This window comes from Sebastes fasciatus, chromosome 18 (genome assembly GCF_043250625.1).
Source record: "Sebastes fasciatus isolate fSebFas1 chromosome 18, fSebFas1.pri, whole genome shotgun sequence".
In the NCBI taxonomy this organism is placed as follows: Eukaryota; Metazoa; Chordata; class Actinopteri; order Perciformes; family Sebastidae; genus Sebastes; species Sebastes fasciatus.
Window position 1 is genome coordinate 12,885,284 of NC_133812.1, and position 20,505 is coordinate 12,905,788.

Sequence of the window (20,505 nt, forward strand, 5' to 3'; positions counted from 1 at the left end):
GTATTTGTGTCGGTGTGTGTTTGCGTCTCTAAGGCATATATTTATGGATGTATAAATGTTTCTGTATGTAAAGCGGTGAGTGGGTTAAATACCAAAGGCCATGACAGGAGCTACACCTACGGGCCTAATGAGAGAGTATTATCTCCACCTTCAGCTGGAAATGTCACACTGACCATTTGTGTGTGCATGTAAGGACACAAACAAGTCAGGGGGTTTTACTAATGCCTCGACATTTTCAAATTCCTCTCTCAACATTTTTTTTGGCCTTTCAACGACCTACTGGCTATTCACAGAAAACAGATTTTCAGGCTAACTGAAAGTAGTTTAAACATTACTCACTTTTTTCCCCAACAAGTTCCTTCTGAAGTGACATGTTGAGTGACGAGGAGACTTGTCACCACACAACAGACCTTTTATTTATCACACAAACACGCCCTTCTTTAATTACCTCCCTTCTTTTGCTTACATTAACATTCAACAAAGCAGTCGGCGGATAATGAGACGAGACTTAAGTGTGTGCTTTTGTTCTGAGTTATAATCGTTCCTCCATCTGTCTAAACAGAAGTGGCAACACAATACTTCATCCTGTTTCTTTCTTAAGTATATAGAACAGAGGAGAGAGCGAGAAAAAGGAGAACAACATGTGTCAACAGTTGTAATCGTAATTCACAACCACAGCGTGGCTTTGCGAAGCTTTATAGCTCAGTTTCAGCTCATAGTTTAGCTGTCTGGCTCGCAGCTCAAGTGTTTCGGTTCACTTTCATAGCGTTGTTCTCAGAAGCAGCCGGCTGCTCTAAACTGAGTACTACCTGCTCAGCATCAAAACAGCAAACAGACGCACACTAGCTGCTGAACATAGTGGAGCATTTAGCAGCTTAAGAGCCAGATGTTTCCCTCAGGAGTTGGTGGAGACCAAAAACGGAGCAAAAAGAGAGTGAATATTGGACTAACATTCGCCAGGTGGCCAGAAACACGACTCCAAATGAATGAAACGAAATGTTTGCTAACAAGTTCACCACATTTAACTATAAAGCAAGGAATCACTGTCTGTCTGTGTGTCCTTTGTACACTTGGTGAGTCGAGCATGTAGTCCGCACCTTTACAGGCCGCGGCTCATTGACCGCAGTTCACTTCTGCTGCTGGATGCTGGATATACTAATGTTATAACCAAGCTTCTTCTTCACTTCCCTGGTGGCCATGCGCTCCGAACGGCCACGCTGATATTACAAAGTCTGCCACAATACCATTTTGATTTGATTCAATTCAGGGGCCTGCAATCGATATGAGATATCATTTGTCCATTTAACACAATCAGTTCCGGTTATATCAACTCCCAAACAATTTTATTACTGACCTCTTACAGTTATTCAAATGAAAAACGACCTATTCTTTTTAATAAAAAAAATATAAAGTGTGAATTAAAAAAAAAAAAAAAAAAGTATGTCTTAAAGATGATGATATGTATCGATATTTTCACTTTGAACCAATGATATTGGATTGTTGATCATTGAATTGATATATCGATCCAGATCGGTGTATCGTTACACCGCTATTACCTCTCTAGTAGTTTTCAATGTTAGTGGCGGAGTCCGCCATTTCAGCACTGGACTGAAATGACTTTTCTATGCGTGAGGGAGTCATAGGAAATGTAAGTAGCATGTAATCCAGGGTTACTGTTTGTAATTTAATTTTACAGATATCAACCTCCCTTTCTGCTTTTTGCACTTTGCTGTTCATGTTAAAACAACATGAATTAGCTTGGCTGAGCAGTAGACGGACACACCAGTTGCTCTTCTATTGTAGGAGTGTTTGCTACCACCGGAACTCTGGGACCTGTAGTATTAAACCACACTTGCCGTTACCATGGTAGCCAAGGGTGTCGCCAAATCCACCAGTATTGAAATTTTAAGGATTATAATTTAAATGAGACGATCACACATATATCCAATGATAACTCCCTTCTTGTTTTTTTCTCCATCCAGTCACTGTTCATATATCCTGGCCCCTCCCCCATCCCCACGCACAATCGCACCCTGTTGGGTCGCGTATCACCGGCTCTGTTGCGGATTATGTTGTACTGTGGATTATGGGATTAACATATACACACATAATCAGACACTAACCACTGATCACCACCAGAAAAACCCACTGAACCTCAGTGTGAGGAACAGGGAAGTAGAGGAGGATGAACCAGTCAATAAATAACCAAGAAATATTACTTTCACAGTTTGATAAATCTGTGCTGCATCATTGTCTAAATTGAGCAATAAGACTGCTGAGTGCTGGCAGCTAAGGTACTGCTCATCATGGCTTTATACTACATTCATTTACAGCTCTACCATTCTTAAAACATAGGATTTTTTAGATTGATTAATGAGTCTTCCTACCTTCCATGAAGCTGCAGTTTTCCATTCATGAAAAATGTGTTTTTTTTCACCTAGCCTCGCCTCTCCATATAGATTTCTGTGTCATGTAGGCAAAATTGTGCTCCGACACTGTGGCCACTGCACCTGTGTGCATAACACCTCTAAGACTCTATCTATCCTGTATCGCTTTAGTGACATGCTGTGTGTGCATGCCAACGCCTCGGAGGAGCTTATTTTCTTATTTCACATCAACTACAACCTGATGACAAGTTCAGCAACCACCATGTGCCTGAAGCGTGATTTATGCTTGACGCATCCGTGAGGGTCACGGGTGTCCGCGTGGCCATAGTGACGTCACTACAACAGATACAGCCCTTCGCGCGGGGTTCCTTGCAGCAAGTTTTTGCAGATTCATGCACATTCAAATGTTTCTATCTATGCGGATAAGGATGGGCGGAGAAAATGCAGAACTTGAGGAGCTTTGAGAATGGCGGTTTCCCCACGAGGAGAAACACCCACAGATTCTGAAAGATCCAAACGTTTCCTCGTCACGATTCCACATCAGCTCATGTCCTTGCGACCGTCCTTGCGGAAAGCATAACCGAAGCTTTAAGCTGCAGTTCCTTTGATGGTCACTAAATGCTGACTCCAAGAAATATCTTAATGAAGAACTCAATTTAAAAAAGCACAAACTTCTCTCTCGGAAACACCAAGTGAGTGTTTTCGATCCAGAAATCAGGGTGCAAAAAGTTAGTTTTGAGTTTTAAAGCTACTACAGTACAAGGAACTTTCATTTTGTGTTGATTCTGGCGGCCCCTGTGGACAAAAGTGGTAGTGTTTCGTAAAGATCTGCAGCTGCCAGACTCCCTTCAGAAAACCTCTCATTTTACTGCAGCAGGGTCTACAAAGTTATCAAACTGACTCGGTAAAGTCAGTTACACAACAATATCTATGTAAGGTTGTAAACATTAGCTATCATAAGCTACTGGTTATACCAGACCAAAATATTGGCAAAATGGTTGAAGTCTTTCTTCTCCCCCAAGATTATGAATTTCATAAACTCTTTATACAGACACTGTGTACATTTTAAAAGAAGAAATAACACAGACACTTAATTCCTACCACTTCACTCGAAGACAGCAAGCATTATAATATACAGCAACACTGTGCTGTACACAGAGCACTATAATATCAGAGAACCGGATGCAGAGCTCAGCTTTACCTTTTGTGCATTTATAAATATGTATGTATTGTTGTGAAAAACACTTGACAAAAACACAAGCTTTTAGATGATGAGAAGTGTGAGGTAAACATCCCCCTGCTCTGTCGCTCACTCCCCCACACACACTGTCACTCTTTGTTTCTCACAGACAGCCCAGTGATCCACAAAACATTGTGACAGCCTAGTTCCACCCATGCTGACAGCCTCTCTCACACACACACACATGGCAATCAGAGAAGCTACTTCACAGTGGGAATTAGGGAGTCCCTGTCAAGTAGCTTATGTGTACTTGGAGGTATACTCTAATCCTGTTAACTCCATGGTAACCCACGGTAACAGTGTGATGATTTATTCATGTTTGTGTGGATATTGGTGATCCTGAAAGACAAATCCGCATAAACCATACCTTTTTTTCCTTTGATACTGCTGCATTAAAGATGCAATGTGTCTGAAATCCGGCCGCAAACAAATATAGGGGGCAGCATTTCACCTCTACTGGGTCCTACAATCTGAATTTACAGTCAATGGCTATATAAAAAAAACAACTACTAATAGCAGGGTAAGAATACACAAAATTCGAACAGAGCCCCGGCACTGGGGTTTGCACTGACTGAATGCGAGCTAACTGCTAACTGCTAACTGAAGGCCCGTCACCTCCCGGGGAACTAGTCTCCTGCTGGTGGGGACGGACGAAATGAAAATACAAAACGTTTTCACATTTCTGCAACCTTGGATTTAATTCAATAAACCAACTATCAAAGCGGAGCCTTTACCTTCAATGTGACTGACAAGCCCTTGGGACAGCTCTACCTCTTCGTCCTCTCATGTTGGACTGAGGGCAGACTGGACGCTACGGTAGCTGTGTTTCCATTCAACTGTTAAGCAAATTTAAAGTAAAACTTTTGAAATATCGCAAAAAAAAAGAAATGTGAATTAGACGTTTTTCCATCGACTGGTTTTGAGTGAATAAACTCGGCTTCTCTGCTACAGCGTAGTTTGGTCAGAAGTTGGCGCTAATTAAATGTTCGCTACGTCAGAATTTATTCGACAAAGTGTGTTTCCATAACACATTTAGTGCATCGTCTATTTTTTCCACAAAGGCAAAAAACACCTCAAGCAAGCATAAAAACCTTTTTTCGCAATTGAAGAAGTTTTATCAATTGTTTTTGCTCATTTCAGTAGATATCTCTGCAGCACGATACATAGATGTCTTTGACATAATGTCAACACTGTAACCTCTCCACATCCTGGTGATAATGTCCAATTTTTGAATGTTTTAAACAACAATTCTGGCCAGATGTTACACATTGCACCTTTTAAAATAAATATTACAAAGGTATTTCAATTTCAAGCCATAATAGCATAAAACAAGCTTTCTTTTGGCTAAAAGTAGCATAAAAATCGTTTTCGTTGTGGTTTGTCTGTCGGCTGACAGGGTTTGAATGTAACCAAAGACCGCGTTAGCTAATAGTTTATAGCGTTGTTCCTGTCATCCAACACTTTTACAAAACACTCCTGCATAACAGACCGTGAAAAAGCCACCACTTGTGCCTCCAATACACTACTAGTCAGCTATTTCCACAGTAATATGTTATTTTACTGGGAGCAGAGACTCATTAGGTTTTAATATATTCGGTTACTGTGCAGCCTCAGAAATCAACAATGCATCCTTCTTATCTTCAAAAATTCTACTTACGTCTCTTCCCAGCATGCCTCTTTGAATCATAACAAAGCAGTTTTAATGATTAAATGATATTCCAAACAGTGATTTTTGCATCTCGTCCAGACACTTCTCATTAGGAAACAGTAGACATTGCTTTGGCAATTATCACTGCCAATCGATCTTGGCATACAACGGTCACAAAGCACCAGCACTTGTTGCATCTCACATCCCCGTGAGGACTGTCGATTTCGCTGTGGCAAAACTGGATGAGACGCTGCTCAAAATCTGATTCAGACAAATTGTTTTTTATCTGTTGACATACAAAACTGATACATTCATAAAACCAATCATCTTCCTTTTTAGTGATAAAATGCTCTGTTAGCTCCAGTGTGCAGTTACAAGCCTCCAGCACCTGATAGACATTAGGAGCACATCGATACTGCCTGTCTGGCTTCAACCCAAGTCCCACAGTGGTCAACAGTGCCTCCTGTGGGGCAGTAACGATATCAAATTGTAACAAAAAGTGAACCAATTCCTCCACGTTTCCCTACTACACCTCAGGAAATGCACGATTGCTGCAGCATCTTCAGGCCCATCAGCACTGCATTCATTCAGCCGCCATTATAGAGCTGCTACTCTACAACGCTGCCAACTTGTGAAAGAACTGGCAGGCTGGGAATGTCTAAACTGGGCAGCCATGACTTAAATGGAAATGAGCTCTTGAGTATCCACCATGGTGTTTGATTCGGCCAGTTTGCCTCCTCAACATAAACATACTCAAAAATCTGACACACCACCAGCTATGTTATGAAAATATTGAACAACCTTTCCAAAGTCAGTTGCAAATTTATACAACTTTGAGATATATATCATCTCTCATCCAACATCATTGGCAGCGCTAAAAATTGCAGCAACTAATTATCCCCCATAGCCAAAATCAGCTATGAAGAGAAACTCATCATTGTCCTGTATGTGAGCACAGAGCGCCCTCTGGTGGCTCAATATTGCACCTGATAGCCAAATACACAGTACAAACACAATAAGGCTCTGTGTGTGTGTGTGTGTGTGTGTGTGTGTGTGTGTGTGTGTGTGCATACTAACCAAGTTGTAGTGAAGTCTCAGTGTGGTAATATCCGTCTTGTTGCTTCTTTTTCAACATGGAACAAAGATCCACCCGCTCAACTGTCTGATCGCCAAAAAACCTGAGTGTTGCAGTGAGACAGGCAAAGTGACAGTGAGAAAGTGTGAGACAGAGAGGAGAGTGTCGACGCCTCCAGCAGACAGCGAAGGCCGATGTCAGTCAGTGCATCCACTCGACAGCAATGATCACTCGAATTAAAAGTGACAATCGAATTAAGCTCCGTGGCTAAGCATACTTGACCAATGTTTATCCTAAAACACTACAAAACTGGAAACAAAGCATTATGCATTATGGTGCTGCGCAAATAAGTGATGTACATTTAAAGTGCAAAGGGTCTTGAACAATTTTTAAACACCAGTGAGTTACAAAACTGATTAAAAAGTGTTTGTGCAAACAGTGTAGTAGATCTTTCCTGTTACTCTATATTAACTAAAATGTCATGCTTACATCTACAGTAAGCATACTGCATGGACACAAAACATTACACAATGTGCCACTCAGCGTTGGTTGCCTGAATTGTTATATTAAAAAAAAGCACCTACTTGTTTGTATAGGTCGAGTAGAGGGCTGGGTCCACACGCTTTATACCCTGAGAGACACAAAGGGAAAATTAGAGCTGTCCTCCACAAAAGAATTTCTTAGTCGACTAACATTCATGCGATTTTGTCGACTAATCGATTAGTTGATTTAATCGACAGATCTGTAAAACTGAGTTTCTCCACAAAGAATCACACAAAAGCACCACTTTAAATCTCGTGTTTATCAGAGATGTGTTCATAGGTTTCTTGGAAATAAATCATTCAACATGAAAAAAGCATAAAAAAACCCAACAAATTGACTAAAGAAATCTAAGTCAACTAAGACCAAAATGACCGATTAGTCGACTAATGAATTAAGAGGGGGCAGCCCTAGTGAAAATATAATTTTATTTGGTTTGTTAAAAGGTATATTTGGAGCATTTTTGCCTTTATACGACAGAGGACAGTGTAGAAATGCGAGAAAGAGAAGGTGGGATACGTCATGTAACGAAGGTCCCAAGGCCGGAATCGAACCCTGGATGTTGCAGTTACCGTATATGACATACGCTGTAACCTCTCAGCTACCAAGGCGCTCCAGGAAAATATTGTTTATGTCATGTATCAGACTTTTTAGGACATTCCTTCTTGACAAATAAACACACACGGACTGAGGGAGGACAAGGATGCCGCCCGGCAGACGCCAGTCAGGATACGATGTCATCAGGTGTCAAAGGAAAAAAAGATAGATGCTGTCCTTCCTCTGTGTCTCCCCTCCGGACCACCGCTCATCTCTGCTTATCTTTCTGTCTTTCCCCCCCCTCACCCTCATATTTATTATCTTTATATATTTCATACCCACTCCCCCAATCACTCATTTATTATTCTCTTACTCCTGGGTTTTCTCCCTCTAATCCCGAATAAACTATACAATTATATCCATTTAGTTTTCTTTTAAAATACCACAGCAGACGTGTTATTCCCACCTTAGATTTGTCATCTAACTTTTTGATGACATTTTACAGCCACTGAGAGGAAGGTGAGGGGAATAAAAAGAGTAACATTGCGGCTGTTTGGCAGTTCTGTCAAAGTAAGTTGTTACAAGAAAGCTACTTGGGACTGCATGTGAAAGCATAATTGTAGTGAGTAATACAACGCAAATCTATGTTGACATTATCCATTAAAAATAAAAGCATGCTGTGGCAGTGCAACTTTATGTTTTTATTTATTTATCAACTGCAATTGTTAATATTGTTGTTTATTTGTATGGTGACTTAATCACCACTTGGTTCTATAGTCAATTAAATGTTTTTACATTTGCACAATGCAAGAACTTTAGGTTAGATGATGCTTTTGACATCCACGTGTGGAGGGACACTCTGTATTTCCCTTACACTAGAAAGTTAAGTCTTAGTACCTAATGTGTTATGCTGCGTTCACACCAAAACGCGAAGCAAACCTTTTGTGCGGCGCGATTACATACAAAGTCAATGCGAAGAGGCGAACAGACGAGAGTTCTCGCCGGGCGATGCAAATACGCGAAATTAACGAGTTGAAATATTTCAACTCGAGCAAGAAATTTGCGTGACGCTCTGTCGCGAAAGTCTATCAGCGTTTTGATTCTCTTCTAGTCGTCACTGCCGTCCTGACGTAGTTGAATCAAAAATGGAGAAAACAATATTGTAGCCTCTGTGGGCTACAGAGACCTGACAAAACTCTGTGTATGAACCATAGACTGTCTATGGTATAAACAATAACGTCGCTGCTGTATTTATGCCTAGATGATGTTGTGTTGAGTGTTGATGGAGAAGCTACATTGTTGGCATAGCTTAGCGCCGATCGATCCGAACTCCGTTCAGAAAACAAGCATTTTAAGAGTTGCTTGCTTGTCATCTTGCGGACGGACTTGACAAAGCATGAATTCAGACTTTTTACAAATCGGCATTATTGTGTAGTTATTGCGGCATCCTATGATCCATTTATTGCAATTAAATCACGGCACAATTTGTAAATTTGTGGGTTCATACCGCCGTAGCAAACCAGACTAATTCAGCCGAAATGTGGCTTGCTAGATACAAGAATGAATGCAGCTCAGTGAAATTCACCGAGAGCCTCCGGATGATGTCATGAACCGAGACACGACGCCGTTTGGTTTTCCGACGTATCTGGGACTTCCACAACATGTACATGTACCCCTCCTCCTCTCCGGCGCATCTAGCACGAGTGACGCAATTGACCACAAATGATCCCGCGGTCAAACTCACGTGAGTAACGTACGTGGGGTGAAAATTTGCCTCGTGTTCGGTGTGAATGCAGCATTAGGCTTCTCTGACATGATATTTCAATTGTGCTGCCAATTTGTCATACTTGTAGAAGATATTGGCAGTAAAAAGGTATGTTGGACTGATAATCACGTCGATATTGAAACATGTAGTATACTAATAGATTGAGCATCTCTACACACTATATAAATACTCAGAATGTGTGTGTGTATATGTGTAAGCGGACATGTGTGTGTACCTGAGATCGTAGTTTTGACGCTCTGGACAGCTTCATAATGGTGAGGTGGGGTTCAAACCCACGGTTGCCTTCTTGCAGAAGACCCTGCTCCTCAAAACGACTCCGCAACAACTCTGCAACACATGTACACAACACCGAAAGTTATACGAGCATCCGTTTTATTGATGAGGTTAAAGAAGGAACGTCAGTTTTCACGTCATTTGACACATAATGCAAAATACATATACAGACAGGAGGGACGGATTCAAACCCACAACGTCATCATGAGCATGCTGTACATCCACTTCCTCCCAATGAACCCTCTCAAATCCCCTTTATGGATTTGTAAAAGCCTTAATGGAAATAGTGCAGACATAGATAATGTGTTTCAGAGGATGGAAAAAAAGCTTTTTACTCGGATATCATTTGAACGTATCATATAAACAAGGGCATGAACACATACAGTAGACAACCTGCAAGGACATACACACACATAGACGAAGACGCACACACACCAGCTGATGAGCTTTAGAGGGAAACCATGGAGGTATTTTTAGAAGAGGAGCGCTACAGGGAGAGAAAGGTTAGTATATAATCAATAACAGCGGTGGAGGGAGCAGACGAGAAGACAGGAGAGTCTGACTTCCTGCCTTATCCTTATTTTGCTTTTCCAAGAGTAACAACATGGCCTGCCTCTATTTACAAAAAAAAGTTGTGTACAATTCCAGTGGATAGCTTTTTAAGAGTAAACAAACCCTGATAGCTGAGGCAATTATGTACATCCTCGGCCCCTGTAGCTCTCTCTTTAAAAGACGAATTTTCCGCATTTTCCATTTAAATCAAGCCCCGAGATGAAATGCCTTTTGGGATTTGTCTCAGCTGGGCCGTCACTAATATGCCAAAAGAAGTATTTGCTCTGCCCTGAGCGGTTAATACACTGGCTGAGCGGCTAGGAAATTTCCTGTTGTGTGAGTGTGCAAAAATGCATGTGTCTACTTTTACAAATCCCTGCATATTTCTTATTAAGCAATTATGTGTGTGTGTGTGTGTGTGTGTGTGTGTGTGTGTGTGTGTGTGTGTGTTGGTGTGGGTTGGTGTTGCAAGAGCGGAGAATCCTCTTAGAAATGTTGGCTTAGTGTTTTTGCCAGAGGCACAACACAAAAACACACACGCAAATGCTTCTGCATACACCCCCCGCGCATGTACACAGATGCAAAATGACGGATGTAATAAAATGAATGAAGACATATCACACGCTATAGAAGCTGAGCGATATGGAGAAAATCAAATATCACTATATTTTTTTACCAAATACTTTAATATCGATATTGCGATGATATTGTAGGATTGACTATTGGTGCTTTCACAAAATATTTACACAATGAGATTTTTTGATAAATAGCCATCAGTAATGTGTATATAATGACTAAGTGGGTAAAGGCAAATAAAAAAACAGCTAGAACAGATCACTTTATTGTAATGCAGCAGGAAAAGACAACACCTTTGAAGTATTATGATATTGAAAACGGAAGACGATATCAAGTCTCATATCACGATATCGATATAATATCTATATACTCTATCACACGCACAGCCCCAGATGCGTGACAGTATGCAGGTACACACACAAACACCATATTATTTGACCAAATCCACTTATATGGTTTTAAGAGCATGTGAATGTGGTTGCATTGAAGATCAAATCAGTGAAAGTGTAGTTCAAGAACTAGAGCTTACATCCGTCCACACACAATATGTTCTTGTTGTGTTTAATTTTTAATCAAATGCACACTCCATGTAGTGCAGGGTCTAATGACAGGTCAAATAATTCTGCTTCCCATGCCGCTCCTCTCTCACATGAACTTTGAATGTTACAGTGTGAGAGTTAGCCCACTCTGTTTACCAATAACAACACCCAGAATATAGCCTATGATCTCCTAAAGGAAGTCGTTTAATGAGACCTCCCATAGCATCCATCCCACTACAGTGTCCTTAAGAAAGACAACAAATCCTCCAACCAGCTGCAGGGCTCCTCAGCTGACCCCAAGTTCAGACCTCCCTCCACAGAGACACGCTGTATCACATTAACATCCTCTAATGAGATGTATCCCCTAGTGAAATACAGCACAAGAAGCACTACATGATGAACAACATTCAATATATACCAGTGACAGACAGGACAGAAGTGTTGAAGGAGGACAGAAGAAGAAGGTTAAACGTTTATCACCGACCTGACAAACTGTCCAGAGTGTGTCTGTGTTGTCCGGGGGCCAGCCCAACAAACACCACCTCCTTCCTGAAATGACCGATCCCTGAGAAGGGCAGCACCAGGTCCCGCCCACCCAGCAGCTCGGCCAATAGCGGCTTGACCTGAGCCAGCACGGTTGCCGCCCTATAAGGAAATACACACATCAATAAATACACAACACACATACACAAACACACACACACCAATTCACAACTTAATCCTCTCTCTCCCTCCCTCTCATATTACATAACGACAGAATCTAGTGATTAGTAATGACACAATCTTCTACTTGATGCAGATTAAGCATCAGTATCATCGCATAACATGGCCGACACGTTCCAGAGCTGCATTGAGTTGTGTCACTGGTCATGAAATGATACAACTTCAGAATATGAAAGCACATATTCAGTGTGGGAAATAGTTTTTCATATTTCTTTTAGTTCACCTAAAATCTATCTATTTATCTATCTCAGTCTGTCTGTCATTCACGTATCTTGAGATCCGCTCATCTGATCAACTTGGCGGGTGTATTCCTGGAGACCTAAGGGAGTGCAATGACGAATGTGGTGCAATTTGGTCAGATAGTGGTGCTATAACACTATAACAATTAACTTTACGATTTGGCCTGTAGCTTTTGAACCTCAAGTCTCAGAAAATAAATATTTTTCCCAGGATTTTGTGGGTCCAGACGAATCCATCTATGTAAGCCACGCCCATTTGAGTCTAGGCCAGTGGTTCCCAACCTATTTTCCTTGAAGCACCCCCCTACTTGTATCTAAGAAAGGCTGAGCCCCCCTAACATCATCACCCTGAAAAAAAATTACAAATCCTCAAACTAAATCATCACTTTTAATAAAGTGTATTAAATGAGTTAGTCGTTTTTTATTAAATCAACTTTCTTTAATGAATAGAACTCGTCAGTTTCATCAATATAAATAAAGTGATGACGTCTTGACGGATTCGCCAAGCGAATAATTTACTATAATAGCGTTAGAGCTATAGATCTTTTGTTATTGTGGTTAAATAAATGTAATTTATGGTTTTGTTAGATTGCTGCTAGACTGCTCCATTAATACAGGTGCGGGCCTCCCTTTGCGTGCGTCAAGCGGGAGAGCAAATAGGTTTTTAGACCGCAGTGAAAATTTTGTTTTTGAAAAACTAAACAATGTTTTGTTAGATTTTGCTACCAAGTAGCAAAACATATATATCTTTTAAAATAGTTTTATGTACAGACTTTTGTATAAATTATCCAGTATGTGTGTTATTATGATTTTAGTTATACAGTACATGAGCAATTCTAATTTTGATGACCTCAGAGCAGACAAATCCTGGCGCACCACCTGTGATCTTTTGGGGCTTGGACCCCATTTAGAATTTTGTCCAAACCAGATTTTTTGCTACTACTTCTACTAATTTTGTGCAATTATCACCAAATTTGGTGCAGAACATTTCTGGGATTTTTGATGCTCCATACAGTTTTGCTGTAGCTGGCTCTCAAAGTTAGATCAAATGCTGCGGGCAAAATATCATATCTCGTGAACACTTTGTACTATTGTGACCACATTTGGTGGACATGTGTAAATATGTTGTCTGAATGACCATGGCCATTTGGCCAATAGGTGGTGCTGTAACAGCATCATCTAACTATAAAGGAAGTATTATCTGTCTGTGTATGTATGACTGTCCTTCACATATCTCCGTTCATCCAATCAACTTCACACTTGGCGGCTACAAACAGCCATACTGCGGTTCTCAACAACGCTGCAAGCAGAACTTCTGGGGCCCCGCACTAGTACTACAAATTGGTAGAATTTTCCCTCTTTGATGACACTAGTTTGGTTAGCAATGCCTGTCATTATATGGGCCATTCTACCATTACAAATGAAAACAATGTGATGATTAACTTAAGTGGGACAATATGACCATTCACATGACACATCTTTTGATATTGCAATGGAAAGGGGTGACGTTTATGTCAGAATGAGAGAGTTTAAAAGGAGACATTTTATTCTGATTGACGTCTTATTCTGATTATTAATTGGAATCAAAGCCTCAGGCGCTGTCCTCCTTCGACAGCGTTTCATTATTGGAATCTCAAACATTTATAGGCCTCGTGTCAACCAGTTTTCCTGGAAGTGCTGAGAGGAAGAGATAAGACAAGACGTGACATGCTGGTAATTAGTCACTGCAGAACTCTGCGTCCCCGTCTTCAAGCAGCAACTTCAGTCTGCAAACTCATTAACACAACAAACACGAGCGAGACCTTGTCTGCCTATCTGATGTTGTGATAATGTACAGCGTCACAGAGACTGAATGGGATAGCAGGAGAGAATCTGATTGTGGCAGTAAACTAATTTGCGGGGTACTCTGTTTGATTGAAGTTCAGTATTTATGCTGTAGTGTGTGTGTGTGTGTGTGTGTGTGTGTGTGTGTTATATCCTGGGAGAGCAATCAGGAAAATGGAGAAACCAGGACAGAGGAGAGATTTTATTCTACTCCATCCTAAATCACAGATTAGCCATAACGGTCAGTCACTACAGAAATACAGTGTACAGCACACTGGCCTCGTTACAGAAAAATATCCTAACTGCTTGTTCTGTTTTCACTTAAGGTTCAAAGACAGGAACAATCCTATCTTCCGTGAAGGCAATTTCGGAGCTCGGGAACATTGTGAGTCTCCTACTCGCTCATTTGACTGGTATGATTGGTGTTTTGTCACAGTGTCACATTTTAAATTGCAATGTCAGAGAAAAAAAGATTCATTAAATCCTACTCCCCATGTCTCTTTTCCATTTGTAAGACTTTTGAAAGATTGATTTAAAACATTGTAATACCAATTAAGGCTTATTTTTAGATTAATGAATTCAATTCCTTTTAAGACTTTAAGGATCCGCGGGAACCCGGCCTATCCTATCTCAGACCTCCAAGCTTATCTTAAGAAATAACTATAACTGTAAATTTGATTCTTCAATCGGCACTCATCCTGTCATGCCTGTATCTTTGATTAGAATGTACAATGAATGAATGAATTGATATATATATACTGTATATACTCTAATCCTAAGCAATGTGGTACACACGGTTTCATCTCAGCTGACTTGAAAAATCAGTAAAACCGAAGGCTCTTCATAAAGCATGATTCATGCAAATTACAGGGTACATTTTCCTCTTCAGTTAGACAGTTCAATATAATGTGTGTATGCTGAGTTTGTTTGTGTTCATGTGTGCATGTGCATCCACTCACAGGTCTACTTGCTCCTGACTGGCGAGATGAGTGACTAATAGCGTGATGTGGAGAGTTGGGACTGGAATCATGGCTTTGGCCAATCGGGGCTCCTGCTGAAGCACCGCCTCTTGGACGTCGGTCACGGCCGAACTGATCTGTCATTGGATACATTTATGGTCAATCAACAGCAGCAGCCAGCAGACGCTGTCACATACAGTAAACGCTTGTTCTCTCTCGTCCTTCCCCACCACTCCTCTCTTTCCGAGCACTAGCTTGGAATGGGCGGGGAAAGATTGAAAGGAGGACGGTTCAACATCACAGATAAGGCGTCAATAGATGATGAACATGATGATCATTCAGAGGAGCTTTTTGGTCAATAACCATTTAGATTTCAGTGTCACTCATCATGTCAGGTAATTTAATCTTGAATGTTTTTTTCCGATTATGGATTGAGCTACACTGACCATGAGCAACTGTCAAACACGAAATTCATCAATAGTCTGGAGAGAACAGATTAAAGTCTTCTCTACTAACGGATAATTCAAACAGGTTCTCCTATCTCCTCTATACTATAGTTAAAGCTAGAGTTGGTAATCTTCTTCAAAAACATGTTTTGTTATATGTGTTGAAATTCTCATTAAATCCTGACAGCAAGCAATAAATCAAATTTTTAAAATGTAGCATACTCTTGCTGGTTTCTCAGGATTACCGACCCTATCTTTAACCGAACCCCCCCCCCAGGGTTTTTTCCCTGAAAGCTGTGGTTTTGTATATTTTAACCCATTTACTACAAATCTTTCTCAATTTACTGCCTACTGCTTTGGACTTTTGAAATGCTGTTTTACAACCTTCCAGCAGCCACAAATTTCCATTTATTTTAGTAGTCTGGAGATGAACTTGAAAGACTTGAAACGTGCTTAAAATACAGATAATCCCTCACATATAAAATGATGATAGATGGAGACACAGATTGTTTTGGAAAGTCTTCTGATCAGTTATTTGAATTGCAAACAAGCAAACATGAATGATATTGTGAATTTGCTACTTGTTGAAACAATAAGCCATGCATTGATATGTTGATCGACTGTAAATTAGCCGGCAAACCTTTTTATATGATTAGAAGTATCTGCAATTTTGTAATAAATGGGCTACAATGTGCACAAACTTCAGTGTGATCCTTAAAGTACACAAGTAAGTGAATAGTACAGCGGTTCCTTACCTGTGTGTTAGTGATGGGGATGGAGATAAAGTAGTTGGGTCGTTGGATCTCTTTCTTTTTCTTCTTCTTCTCTGCGTCCTCTTCACTGTCGACTCGCCCTCCGCAGTCTCCTCTCTTCCTCTTTCTCTTCTTCTGGGTCGACTCTGGGCCGGAGACTAGAGAGAAGGTATATTATATATATATTTTTTTTTTAAATAAAAGTTGTAATTTGATATTATTGTATATTATTAGTAGAATATACACACATCCTAGCTCTTTCCATGTGGTGGAGCTGGTCAGAGAAAACGGAAGCTCTGACATTAAATTCTCCAAAGTATCAGCTGACTTGAGTTGCTTCATCATCGATTTCCTCCTCTCCCTCCTCATTTTCCTCTTCGTCGTCTTCTCACTTGATCCTGCTTGAGCTGCCAAGAAAATAAATACATTACAGCACTACAAACACACATACTGTTCTTTATGTAGGAGCACAAATACACACAAAAGGAGAGCTCTCTTACACATGGGCTACACAGGACATGGTTCAGGAACACAGTAAACCTCCTTACTTGTCACACGTGGCTGTTCCCTTAAAATATTGATATCACCAAGAAGACAACTATACAGTCAGCATGCTTCACTAAAGCTTTTGGAAATGGTTGACTATAAGATAGAGCAATATATTAAACATTTTAAGTGATTTAATTGGTTAAAACATTAAACTAAATCATGACGTGACTGTTGGAGGTACAAATTCTCTTTTGAATTGCAAACAAGCATACATAAATGTTGTGAATTTGGTAGCTACATATTAGGACATTTTATTGGGGAGTTTTAACAGTTGATGTAAACATAAAGTCCATGCTATTGACTGTGCTTCGTTTGGTCATGCAGGCGTGCCAAATGTTGCGTAGTGACAAGGTGGAAAAAGACACTTAAGGAGTTAAGATGGCATCTATGATGCTGATTCTCAGAGACAGAGGGAGTTAGTGTGAGTTGTACGAGCTATACTTGAAATAGGAAAATATTGGTTGGAGCACCATAATAAACATTTTAAACTGCTGTCTGTTAAGCTATATTCAAACATTATTCAAGTCAAAATATTATCTTTGATAACTTTCAAGAGCTGGCAAAGACAATACAAGATCTGTTTTTATTATTATTTTTAATTCAACCGCCAAGCCATGAGAAAGATGTGTTCACCAGTCAGTCACTACTGTTTATCATGCTGTTGGACTTGGTACACCTGAAATTTTGTTTTGGTGCCATATGAGCAGCAAGTGCCATCCTGTAGGCCAGATGGGTGGATGATACCGAAGCTCTGAACTTTGTTTCACTCCCGTGAAGCACACTGTTTCAATACATAGTGCCGGAGCTTGTGTCAAATGAGGAATATCACGTGTCTGATGATGTCCGAAGCTTCAAATGTCACTGGATCTTCAGAAGGCGCCTCATTGGTTTATTGAGTTTTGAAAAATGTTGCAGCTAAACTATGTGACAGGCACATTAGTGTGGATAAGAAGAGAGGAGAATAATTGAATACATATGTATGGGAATGATCCCACATGATGCCAGGTCATAAAGTAACAATCTCTAATCACATCACACAACTCATATGAGATGTCCACTGTGGACGCTGGGCTTAAACTAAACCAATAAGGAACATTAACATATTTTATATGTTGACTTTTTCGGGCAATGCATTTATTCATTAATTATGCATTTATTGATTTAATTAAAGCATGGAGGTTTCCTGGACTTTTATTTGTACATCAATTATTATAATCAGAAAGGTGTTTGTAGAGACCCCAGTCTTGACAGGCTGCTATAAGTTTTGCAAACCACCAGATGTCACTGCACTGTCAAATCTTTATTTGCAGCACAATTAGAAAGCAAACCCCCAAAGCTTCATAAGAGGCTTCATCCGCCCATCACTAGTGTGACCTCCATCCATCCATCTGGTACAAAGTGGCACTGTGTTAGTTAGATAGATAGATAGATAGATAGATAGATAGATAGATAGATAGATAGATAGATAGATAGATAGATAGATAGATAGATAGATAGATAGATAGATAGTAACTTTATTGATCCCAAAGGAAATTCAAGTTTCCAGCATCACAGTTCCATGGTGCGAAACATGTTAGTAAAAAGGCAGTAAAAAAGTTAGTAGTACAAAGTACAAAAAAATATACCAGATATAAAAATACAAGGAGATGAAGAAAACTGTTAAAACTGAATATAGTGCAGGGTAACAGCTGTGATACACGACTATTAAAAAAGTGAATATAGTGCAGAAGAGACTGTTAAAAATGAGTATAGTGCAGGGTAACTCCAGTAGCTTAGTCTATGAAAGTGCACTGTGTGCATTATTATCTGTCCTACAGACCGTCCTCCTTTCCTGAGTCTGTCTGTGGAGCACGTTAGTCGGCATCTCAGCCAGTCAGATGTACTCACCTGACACTGTTGTGGAGGCTCCAGTGTCTTGTTGGACCTCCATGGTGCCTGCATCCACCCGACCTGGAATCATCTTCTTCTTCAACTCCTTATCTTCAAACACACCTTTACCACCACCACCCTCCTCCTCCTCCTCATCATCATCTGAGGCAACCGCAGTGGTTTCTTTGCCATAGGAGATACTGGCCGATTGCATATCACACGCTGTTACCTGATACAGACAGGACTGTGCCTGAAAAACAGAGAGGAATGGTGTTAACTAGGACACAGCCTTCTATCACCTGAAGAATATAGCAAGAATTAGAGGACTGATGTCTCAGCAGGATTTGGAAAAACTAGTCCATGCATTTATCTTCAGCCGACTTGACTGCTGTAACGGCGTCTTTACTGGTCTTCCTAAAAAATGGATCAGACAGCTGCAGCTGATTCAGAACCTGTTGCTGCTAGAGTCCTCACTAAGACCAAGTAAGTGGATCATATCAGTCCAGTTCCGAGATCTCTACACTGACTCTCGTTGTATTTAATATAATGACAATAAAGCTTTCTATTCTATTATGCACCAAATATTTGGAACAAGCTCCCAGAAACCTGCAGGACCAACTCCAAGTCTGAGTTCTTTTAAATCAAAAAAACAGATTTAAACCAGATAATAATCTTATATACTGCACTATAGCTTTTACTCTTGTGTGTTATATTTCTATTTTAGCTTCTATCCCAGCTTTCATTTTTAGCTTGTTTTTATTTTCTAATCTTTAATGTTTTTATAACTGTTTTAATTATGTCTTAATGTTCTTTTTGCACTTTGTCTCAATGTTCTTGAATGTTTATGTAAAGCACTTTGAATTGACCTGTTGCTGAAATGTGCTCTACAAATAAAGCTGCCTTGCCTTATTACTTTATTCTCATATTACAACTTTTTTTTCTTGTACTTATGACTTTATTATCATAATATCATGACATTTTTTCTCTTAAACGTGTGATCTTATACTGCACTAGAGCTTTTACTCTTGTGTGTTATATTTCTATTTTAGCTTCAATCCTAGCTTTTATTTTTAGCTTGTTTTTAGCAATGTTTTTGAATGTTTATGTAAAGCACTTTGAATTGCCCTGTTGCTGAAATGTGCTCTACAAATAAAGCTGCCTTGCCTTAACTAGGTCACAATCACCATCATTGGTGAGGACAGCACTTCATTGCATTACCTTAAGTGGGAACAGGTGTGCAGATGTCTTCAAGGTGCTGACGTGTCCACAGAGACTGCTAGTAGTTTTGGTATGCAGCCTCTGAAGTGATGACAGCTCAATGACAGCAGAAACCCTCAGTAAACAAAACTCTTGTAAACACGTCGATTTGATCGGGCTCAACAAGAAGCGGCCGAGGAGCATGACACACAACCCAGGTGTGACAAACTTCAGCTAACAACTTGACATTAACAGCAGGCTAGATGGAGAGACATTACAGCTAACTAGAGCTAACTATAGACACAAAAACAGAGACTATAAGCCTACAACTCTCTTCAGGATAACTTGTTGTTGTGTTGTTGTTGCAGAAGGCTCCTTGGTGGCTGTTTTTGTCAGAAAAAAAGTCCAATTAAGTAATGGAAAATAAGGTTTAGCTCCACTCGACGAGCTAACTTGGAGATGCCGACTGGAAGCAGCTTCTGTTTGTAAACAATGTCCAACTTCCGGTCTGGATTTTCAGAGCAAAAGAGCTTTCCGGAATAAAAGCATACACACATTTTGCACATTAGTAATTATTAACTTGAAGAATTCAATTAAGTTTTGGTAAAAAAAAAAAAGATTGGACTCAAATTTTATTTGAGCCATGATAATGCATGGTTCTTGAAATGTTTTGGTCTGAATGCTACTGCTACTGTATAACAGTGTTTTGACACAAAATACACGTGTGGTGAGGTGAACTCTGCAAAGTTTACTTGACTGCACTGTTTATTATTATTATTATTATTATTATTAGG

The 20,505-nt window shown here is 40.0% G+C and overlaps 1 protein-coding gene across 2 annotated transcripts in view; it reads right to left on the minus strand.

The window, feature by feature from the left end:
- Positions 1 to 20,230, minus strand: part of akap7 (A-kinase anchoring protein 7) — a 54,072-nt gene extending 33,842 nt beyond the window's left edge. Inside the window, exons 1-9 of one of the 2 annotated variants that reach the window (XM_074614822.1) lie at positions 19,733 to 20,230; positions 18,533 to 18,764; positions 16,345 to 16,503; positions 16,100 to 16,254; positions 14,899 to 15,035; positions 11,638 to 11,798; positions 9,428 to 9,540; positions 6,935 to 6,981; positions 6,353 to 6,453 (exon numbers count right to left, since the gene is read on the minus strand). In XM_074614822.1, coding sequence (XP_074470923.1) covers positions 6,353 to 6,453; positions 6,935 to 6,981; positions 9,428 to 9,540; positions 11,638 to 11,798; positions 14,899 to 15,035; positions 16,100 to 16,254; positions 16,345 to 16,503; positions 18,533 to 18,764; positions 19,733 to 19,915 — 1,288 coding nt within the window. In that variant the 5' untranslated portion in view covers positions 19,916 to 20,230. The remainder of the gene's footprint in view (positions 1 to 6,352; positions 6,454 to 6,934; positions 6,982 to 9,427; positions 9,541 to 11,637; positions 11,799 to 14,898; positions 15,036 to 16,099; positions 16,255 to 16,344; positions 16,504 to 18,532; positions 18,765 to 19,732) is intronic. The other variant, XM_074614823.1, reaches the window with a different exon arrangement.
- Between the last annotated feature and the right edge of the window lie 275 nt (positions 20,231 to 20,505).